Source organism: Amblyraja radiata, chromosome 2 (genome assembly GCF_010909765.2).
Source record: "Amblyraja radiata isolate CabotCenter1 chromosome 2, sAmbRad1.1.pri, whole genome shotgun sequence".
NCBI lineage: Eukaryota > Metazoa > Chordata > Chondrichthyes > Rajiformes > Rajidae > Amblyraja > Amblyraja radiata.
In genome coordinates, this window is record NC_045957.1 from 132,053,797 (window position 1) to 132,064,106 (window position 10,310).

At 42.3% G+C, this 10,310-nt stretch overlaps 1 protein-coding gene across 1 annotated transcript in view; it reads left to right on the top strand.

Moving 5' to 3' along the window:
• gpr158 (G protein-coupled receptor 158) overlaps positions 1-8,015 on the top strand; it is a 636,863-nt gene extending 628,848 nt beyond the window's left edge. Inside the window, 2 exon segments of the mRNA XM_033015870.1 lie at positions 3,083-3,229; positions 5,540-8,015. Coding sequence (XP_032871761.1) covers positions 3,083-3,229; positions 5,540-7,447 — 2,055 coding nt within the window. The 3' untranslated portion in view covers positions 7,448-8,015.
• Positions 8,016-10,310: the final 2,295 nt, after the last annotated feature.

Here is a 10,310-nt window from a genome sequence, read left to right on the forward strand (position 1 = left end):
CCAATCCACAGGAACTGATCCTGAGTCTATAGAACATTGGAAAATTATCACCAATGCATCCATGATTTCTAGAGCCACTTCATTAAGTACCCTGGGATGCAGACCATCAGGCCCTGGGGATTTATCAGCCTTCAGTCCCATCAGTCTACCCAACACCATTTCCTGCCTAATGTGGATTTCCTTCAGTTCCTCCGTCACCCCAGATCCTCTGGCCACTACTATATCAGGGAGATTGTTTGTGTCCTCCTTAGTGAGGACGGATCCAAAGTACCTGTTCAACTCATCTTCCATTTCCTTGTTCCCCATAATAAATTCACCTTTTTCGGTCTTCAAGGTCGAACTTTGGTCTTAACTAATTTTTTCCTCTTCACATACCTAAAGAAGCTTTTACTATACTGCTTTATATTCTTGGCTAGCTTACCTTCATACCTCATCTTTTCTCCCCGTATTGTCTTTGATAATTATCTTCTGTTGCTCTTTAAACATTACCCAATCCTCTTGCTTCCCGCTCATCTTTGCTACGTTGTACTTCTTCTCTTTTATTTTTATACTGTCCCTGACATCCCTTGTCAGCCACGGTCGCCCCTTACGCCCCTTACGCCCCTTGGAATCTTTCTTCCTCCTAGGAATGAACTGATCCTGCACCTTCTGTATTATTCCTAGAAATACCTGCCATTGTTGTTCCACTGTCATCCCTGCTAGGGTATCTTTCCAGTCAGCTTTGGCCAGTTCCTCCCTCTTGGCCCCATAGTCCCCTTTATTCAACTGTAACACTGACACCTCCGAGCTACCCTTCTCCTTCTCCAATTGTAGATTAAAACTGACAATATTATGGTCCCTACCTCCTAATGTTCCCTCTGATTCTTAAGAAATTTTCCTTGTTTTCTCTGGTGTAGAACTCTGCTAGAGGTCCCATTGCTACAGAGATATCACCAATCGTTATGATATGTGGATGACATTAAAATTGGTGGTATAATAGACAGTGAAGGAGGTTATCTAAAATCTCAATGGAATCTTGACCAACTGGGGAAATGGACCAAGGAATGGCAGATAGAGTTTAATTCAGATTAATGCAAGATGCTGCATTTAGGTAAAACAAGACAGGGCAGGACTTACACAATAGTTGGTAGGGTCCTAAAGGTGGTTGTACAATTGAGAAACCTAAGCATGACAATACGTTGGTATGGCCAAATTTAGACATATGTGCAGTTCTTGACTCCTTACAATAGGAAGGATGTCATTTATCTGGAAAGGGTACAAAAAGAAAATACAAGGATATTACTGGTCTGGAAGATTTGAGTTATAATGAGAGACCAGGGAGTCTCAGACCTTTTCCCCTGGAGGATAGAAGGCTGATGGATGACCTTATAGTTTTATATCATTTGTAAGGCATAGATATGGTGAATGGGCGGAGTCTTTCCACAAAGTAGGTTAGACGTTGGCAAGCCAATTGATCAGTTTCCACATGATAGGCTGCTCTGGAAGATTGGATTGCATGGGATCCAGGTAGAGCTAGCCAACTGGACAGAGAGTTTGTTTAAGAAGGAACTGCAGATGCTGGAAAATCGAAGGTAGACAAAAATGTTGGAGAAACTCAGTGGGTGAGGCAACATCTCTGGACAGAATATTGGTTTCATGGAAGGGAGCAGAAGGTGAAAGTAGAAGTTGGTTTTCAGACTGGAAGCCTGTGATTAGTGCTGTGCCTCAGGGATCGGTGGTGGGCCCATTGCTGTTTGTGATTTATGTCAATGATTTAAATGAGAATATAGATGGCATGTTTGCAGATGAACCTAAAGTGGGCGGTATTGTAGTTGTGAAGATGACGATCAGAAATTAGAGAAGGATCGATCAATTGCGCAAGTGGGCTGAGGAATGGTTAATAAATTTTAGTGCAGATAAGTGAGTGTGAGACGTTGCACTTTGGCAAGTCAAAGCAGGGCAAGACTTTCGCAGTGAATGGCAGGATCCTGGGGAGCATTGTAGAGCAGAGGAATCCAGGAATGCAGTAACATGGTTCCTTGAAAGTGGTGTCACCAGTAGATAGGGTGGTAAAGAAGACTTTCGGTATATTGGCCTTCATCAGTCAGGGTATTGAGTATAGAAGTTGGGATGTTATGTTACAGTAAGACATTGGTGATGCAGCATATGGAGAATTGTGTTCGGTTTGGTCACCCTGTTATAGGAAGATGTTGTTAAGGGTGCAGAGAAGATTTACGAGAATGTTGCAGGACTCGTGAGCCTAAGCTATTGGGAGAGGTTGAGCAAGCTAGGACTATATTTCCTTGGAGCTCAGGAGGATGAGAGGTGATCATATGGAGATGTATATGTTCATGAGGGGAATAGATTGGGTAAATACACAGTCTATTACCCAGAGTAGGGGAATCAAGAACCAGGGTTTAACGTGAGAGGGGTGTGGGCAGTGGGTATATGGAACCAGCTGCCAGAGGAGGTAGTTGAGGGATGTACTGTAATAACATTTAAAGGACATTTGGACAAGTTCATGGATAGGAAATATTTAGAGAGATCTGGGCTAAATGTGGGCAGGTGGCACAGGTGTAAATGTAGCATCTTGGTCGGCATGGGCGAGTTGGGCTAATAGGCCTACTTCCATGTCATATACACTCCATGACTCTATGAGTCAAACTAGAGGGCATAGGTTAAGAGTGAGAGGGACCTGAGGGACAACTTTTTCACATAATGACACCTATAAGGACCAAACTGCCAGTGGACATGATTGAGGTGGCACAATTAGACAGGCACATGAATAGGAAAGGTTTGGAAGTATATAGATCAGTTCAGGCAAGTGGGGCTCAGTGGTATTTGTTAACATTTGTGACCTGAAGTGAGCATATAATTATCTTATCTACTTTACCAATCCAAAAATATATCTTTGCTGTTTGTAGTCCTATGACAAAAAAATGAATTATAGTTCATAGATTGAAGCCTGCAGGTGTTCTGGGTATTGAAGGCTGGACCCTAATAAAACTGGTTGGAAAATGCAATGTGGTAAAGGGTCTACCTTTAGGTCTCAGCTGTGATAGTTTGATGCCATCCAATTGTGATCCTTTCATTTCTCCCCTAGTTTCTTCAAGCGGGCATCAACCCCAGGGATGACATAGCAACAGAGGCCTACGAAGATGAGTTGGACATGGGCCGATCGGGGTCCTACTTGAACAGCAGCATTACCTCGGCCTGGAGTGAGCACAGCCTGGATCCTGATGATATCAGGGTAAAATTCCTTAACTTTACCCGTCAAAGTTCCCTTCATAATTGGGATTTCATTCACCCTGCAAACATTAGGATGCGCTTGTTTGATTTTAAAGTGGGTATGGAATTCAATTAGCTGGTGAAGTGACATTGATGGTAGTGGTGTGACATGGTAAGTGGACCAAAGTATGCTGTGACATTTAGAAACATAGAAACATAGACAAATTTCTACATGTTTGACAATTTTTGCACTATAGACAAAGAAGCTTGAGTGATCAAGTGACAAGAATTGTTACAGGATAGGATAATTTCTGCCTGAACAGCAAAGCCCCAGTTTAGAGTTGGTCTTGTGCATAGACACAAAATACTGAAGTAACTCAGCAGGTCAGGCAGCATCTTCTCCCTGAGATGAATGGTGAAGCTTATTATTTGATTTGCTGATCAATTAATATAGAAAGACTGTAGTATTACCTTTTGAGGGAAGAAACAGAGTGCTGGAGTATCTCAGCGGATCAGGCAGCATCTCAGGAGAACGTGGATAGGCGATGTTTCTAGTTGGGACCCTTTTTCAGACTCCTTTGTATGAATTAGTGTCATGTTAAATTGATATAATAGGAAGACAAAAGTAGATTGTAATTGTAATTGGGAATTAAAATTCAACTGATTTTAACCACTGACAGCTAGGTTTCTAAAGTCTTGAGAGATCTGGCAGCTTAAAGAAGGTGAGGTATCTCCACACAATCCTTATGGTCAAGAGACAGAGAGGGATTTCACTGGGCCATCAAGCCATCCATTAAAAACACAGCTGCCACCACCCCGACACTCGTATAGCCCCTGTGACCCCAACCACACCCCAGCCCACATCAGACCTCATTTTTCCTGCTCACAATTCCCCCTCCCAGCCAGCCCTCACATGGCAGTGGCCTGTGAGTATGTTTTAATGAAAATGTTACATTTTTCCAAGAAGCTGAGTGAAATGCATAGGAGAGGGTGCGGTGGTGCAGCTGGCAGAGCTCCAGTGGCCGGGGTTCTATCCTGACCTTCACTGTTCTCTGTGTGGAGTTTGCACTTTCTCCCTGTGATGATGTGAATTTCTACTGCACGATCTGGTTTCCTCCCACATACAAAAGAAGGGTAGTTCAGTGGGTTAATTAGCCACTGTGGTTTGCCCCTCGTTTGTAGGTGAGTTGTAGATTCTGGCGGTGGATGATAGGAATGTGGGGAGAATAAAGTGCAATTAGTGTAGGATCAGTAAATGGTTGCTTGATGGCTAGCATAGATTCAATAGGCCAAAGGGCCGCTTTTCAAGATGTAGAAATAGAATTCTATGATTCCTTGAGAAAGGCTGGTAATGTAAGTAAACAAAGGTTAAGTCAATACTGCACCAGTTCGTCAGTGTAATTTGAATTAACGAGTAAAATTATTGATTACTTCAATTTGTCATTGATTTCATTTGTGCGTGACAACTACAGTTTTCTGGAAAGAGATGTAAAATATTGCGCTGATCCAGAACTATATAACCATATAACCATATAACAATTACAGCACGGAAACAGGCCATCTCGACCCTTCTAGTCCGTGCCGAACACATAATCTCCCCTAGTCCCATATACCTGCGCTCAGACCATAACCCTCCATTCCTTTCCCATCCATATAACTATCCAATTTATTTTTAAATGATAAAAACGAACCTGCCTCCACCACCTTCATTGGAAGCTCATTCCACACAGCCACCACTCTCTGAGTAAAGAAGTTACCCCTAAACTTCTGTCCCTTAATTCTCAAGTCATGTCCCCTTGTTTGAATCTTCCCTACTCTCAGTGGGAAAAGCTTTTCCACGTCAACTCTGTCTATCCCTCTCATCATTTTAAAAACCTCTATCAAGTCCCCCCTTAACCTTCTGCGCTCCAAAGAATAAAGCCCTAACTTGTTCAACCTTTCTCTGTAACTTAGTTGCTGAAACCCAGGCAACATTCTAGTAAATCTCCTCTGTACTCTCTCTATTTTGTTGACATCCTTCCTATAATTAGGCGACCAAAATTGTACACCATACTCCAGAATTGGCCTCACCAATGCCTTGTACAATTTTAACATTACATCCCAACTTCTATACTCAATGCTCTGATTTATAAAGGCCAGCACACCAAAAGCTTTCTTTACCACCCTATCTACATGAAATTCCACCTTCAGGGAACTGTGCACAGTTATTCCCAGATCCCACTGTTCACCTGCATTCTTCAATTCCCTACCATTTACCATTTTACACATAACTGTACAGTATGTGGTATTTAGTGCATTTTATTCTCATATTTCATAATTTTTCTTTTCGCAGGATGAGCTGAAGAAACTGTATGCGCAGCTAGAGATCTACAAAAGGAAAAAGATGACAACCAACAACCCCCACCTGCAAAAGAAGAGAAGCTCCAAGAAAGGCTTGGGGCGATCGATAATGAGGCGGATCACTGAGATCCCAGAGACAGTGAGCAGGCAGTGCAGCCGGGACGACAAGGAACACATGGACCCTGCTTTGGCCAGAAACAGCATCAGCATTGGTAGGAGGAACCCATTTGATCCCACTGGGTCTAGTCTGAAAGCCAAAGAAGACTCCATGAAAAATAAAGCATTGCTGTTGCAGAAATCTCTCAGCAGCTATGACCACATGAGAGACCAAGATGAAGATACGAGCATCTCTGACGCAGACAGGGTAGATGTTTCCAGCACAGAAGCTGGACTGCTTGATTCCCTAATGGGGCAGAAGTTGGTCAAAAAGGCGGATGATCTTTCCACAGAATCGGTCCCTCTCGTCTGCAAGTCTGCCAGCGCACATAACTTAAGCTCAGATAAGAAACCCTTGCACCGAAGAACAGCTATGTTACAGAAATCTCTCAGTGTCATGGCCAGTGCAAAGGAAAAGACCTTGGGAATAACAGGCAAGGCGCAGAGCATGGAGGAGCACACAAGGGCAATTAAAGTTCAGCAGAGAAGTAAAAACACCAACAAAGGCCATGCCTCAATGGATAACAATGAAATGGGAACAGCCCAACCAAAAAATTCCTTGAGCCACTCTCTGACAACTGAGGAATCAAAAAGAGCCCCAAAAGCTGGAATTATGAAACAACCTCCTGACAGTCAATCTATGGGGAGTCCCATAGATGCAACAAACCCTTTACTGAGCGATGAATTTGACATAGCTGAGGTCTGTCCATGGGAACTCCAAGATCAGCCTTCTACTCCTTCAGAATCAAGAGTTCAAAAGCATGTGTCTATTGCACCAGTGGAATCCCAAAATATTCACAGCTCCCATCCCAATGTGAACGCCAACAAACACAAGAAGGTGGATAATATCACCAAATCAAATCAGACGTCACAAGGCAACACTGAGAGAGCTGAAGTGTGTCACTGGGACCTTGAGGAGCCACAATCAACCCTTGAAGAAGGTAGGAAACCTGTAACTCACCAGCCTGAAAATATTTGCATTGAAAAAGATATCCACACAAACAATGTCGGCAAGGTTATTGAAGTTTGCCCCTGGGACTTCAGTGAAATGGCGAGCGATGCCTCAGAGAAAAGTCAGTATGTGAAAGGGGAGGGCAAGAAAGGAGAAGCCTTGGGAGATGAACAGGAGAAAGGGCCCATGCCAGAGTTCTTAACATCAAGTGGCAGCCAGCAGCAACTTTCTATTAATAGAGCGAATGTTTGTCCTTGGGAGTTTGAACCATCAGAGTCACCAGAGTCCGAGAAAAGCTCAGCATCCACCGCCTCAGCCTTATTATTAAGCAGCATTCCCCAGAAGAAGTCAACCGTGAAAGGGTTTGGGATATCTGTCAAAACCTTGGTTTCTGTCGGAAGAGGCAAGGAACCAGAGAAAGCAAAAGAGAAAAAAGAAGAGAAAGTGAGAATGAAAGGTAAATACAAGGAAAAGGACACAAAAGATAAAATGCCAGAAATAACAGTGGACAAATCGCCTGTGGCTGAAAGATGTCCCAGGGAAGTCAAAATAACCCCTGGCTCTGCAACCGGAAAGGGCAAAAACGCAAGCGACAATGAGGAAGGAAAGGAGAAAAGCAAACGTGCCGACGTGTGTCCTTGGGATATGGGGGAGGGCAGTTCCCCTCAACATGCCACAGGAGGAAGCGCAGTCACAATTAAGGACAATAAAAATTCACGTGACGTAGATGTGGACTCGTCAAAACTGGCCTCAATCTGCCCTTGGGATTTTGATGATCAGAAAGATGTGTGACAATAAATCTGATCAACTGGCTCCTGAACAGTGACAGTTTTCATATCATCAAACTAAGAATCCCATATCATTGAATTTTATTAAAAGGACACATAGAAACAGTGAAAGCAGGATTGAAGTTAAGAATTGGTACAATGGTCTTCATTTCCTCAATTTTCTTTCATCAGCATCCAATCTAACAAGAACATATTTTGTCAGGTGTCCATGCATTCTGGAATGCTGTAGTATTTAGACAACACTTGTGTGGCAAAACCACTCTAATTTATGCAATGGTTATGTACTGTTACACCAAGCTGAAGCAACTAGGATAACTAATGGGAGCTACTTTCTTTCTGTTTGTTACTTAACAACATAACAATAGTGAGCTTAGACCTGGCCCTCAAGCCATTCCCTTTTCTGGGAACACTATTATCTTCAGTGTGATCTATATTGCAAGCCCTTTGTTTTAATTAGTATTCATAAATTCTGATGTACTCCCTGGGAATCATAGTTTGATATTAACAGCTCTTTAAACATTTTTAATATGAATCAGTAATTTCCCGTGGTTTCTTCCACCCCCCCCCCCCCCCCCCCCCCCCAAAGATCATTCCTCGTGAACATAGCCACTGTTAATGGTGGAACTCATAGTCCTACCTAGCTTAGTCACATAGAATCAACTTCATCTTACTTTCTATCCGCTGATTCCTTCTGAGCCCCTGATTCCAGAATATGAAGATCAGCTGTGTTACATGACAATCTTGTGTTTGCACTTTAGAAAAAAAACTTATTTCTGCAAATTTGTTTATAGGTGAAATGGCTTTAAACAAGAATGCATTATCCATGGAATCATAAACTTCAACAATCTTTAACTCTGCAGTATTTAGCACCTAAAAAGATCAAATCTGTAACCTCATATATTTGCATCTGTGTTTCTGCATGCAATATGACTGGTAGGACTGACATCTTGCTAAACCTCTGACCTTTAGCATTTGGACTGTACTAAGTTGTATAGTGAGTGAGGCTGTATCCTGTACACTGTATTCTGTGTTTGTTATATCTACTGACAAGCTCTGGACTCCACCAGGGAATATTTGATAGATTTCTTTTATGGTTTGTGGCAGCATGTAAATAAGGTACCTTATCTGCAATAAAATTACATTTATATTATACCAACACATGTGTTTATGATTGCCATGAGCAAAACGATCAATAACTGGGCATTGGGGTGGGATATATACACAGCGAAGGTAATAAATCTGGCAATTAAAAGATACTGATGAAAACAGTTTGAATAGTTCTGCATTTTACTCATATTTATTGAATAAGCCTTGCAATGGAAAGTTCAAAATGAAGGACGGAGGTAGGGATTCTATCTGAAATGCAAGAAGTACCACGATGACCAATTTTAAATTTAGTTTTTTCATTTTAGAGATACAGCGTGGAAACAGGCCTATCGGCCTACCGAGTCTACGCCGACCAGCAATCCCTGCACATGAATCAATCAATCAGTTTTATCCTATACGCACTAGGGACAATTTTATAATTTTACTGAAGCCAATTAAGCTACAAACTTGTTTGTCTTTGGAGCGTGGGACGAAACAGGAGCTCCTGGGGAAAATCCACGCAGGTCACGGGCAGAACCTACACACTCCGTACAGACAGCACCCGTAGTCAGGATCGAACCCGTGTCTTTGGCATTGTAAGGCAGCAATTCTATTGCTGCGCCACCCTGCCACCCAATATTTAAAGTATTATGTGTAGTTTAAAGTATTATATTAGGATATCTTTGGAAGTTTCTCAGCTAAATTAGATTTATCCTTTTAAATACAATAATTGTTATTTCACTGGTTACATATATATTAATGCACAGATTAAGTGAAGGAGTAAACCACAGTCCCTCAATGTTTGCAAAGATCGGGGCTGATCTAATTTTAATCTTAAATTTGCTCTGACAACCCATTATAATATTCCACCGTACTTACCAAAAATATATCTACCTTTATCTTAAAAATACTCAAACATCCTGCTTCTGCTGACTCAATGAATCATCCTTCACAATTTCAGACTGTTCCAGTAAGGTTCCACATTTTCCTCCCCTCCCCTCCCCTTTCAGCACTCCAAATAATAACATTGTTATCGTGACTCCCTGCTCCGGCCTTTAAACGTCACCAATAATGCCCCATCTTATGGCAGTTTCTCATGCCATCTGTTTCAATAGAGAGATGCAGAATAGATTAACCTGGATGCTGTTTGGAATAGAGGTCTGCAGTTGCAAAGGGAGATTGGATAGGCTGAGTTTGTACTCACTGGAATGCAGGAGGCTGAGGGATGACCTTTTGGGGGTTAACAAAATGATGAGGAGCAATGATAGACAGTCAGAATGTTTTATCTGGGGCAAGAGAGTTGAGAACTAGGCTTAAGCTGAGAGGGGAGAAAGTTAAAGGAGATCGGAGGGGATGACACACAGGGTGGTGAATATTTGAAATGAGCTGCAGAGAAGGAAGTGGAGGCAGGTACTATTCCAACATTTAAAAGGCATTTAGACAGGAAATGAATAGAGAGATACAGCCTAATACGAATAAATGAAAATAGCATGGATAAGCTTCACAGTCAGCATTGACAAGGTGGGCGATAGCTGCCAGTTTCTGTGCTACACATTTCTATAATTCTGTGATTCCATGAACGACAGAAGGTGTAAAGCCTGTCTTTCAACTCTTCCAGATAAGGCAGAGACTCACTTACATCTCTTCCAAGCAAGCGTACTGTATTTGGTATTCATAGAGTCATAGAGTGTCACAGTGTGGAAACAGGCCCTTCGGCCCATCTTGCCCACAACGGCCAACGTGTCCCAGCTACACTTAGTCCCACCTGCCTGCGCTTGGTC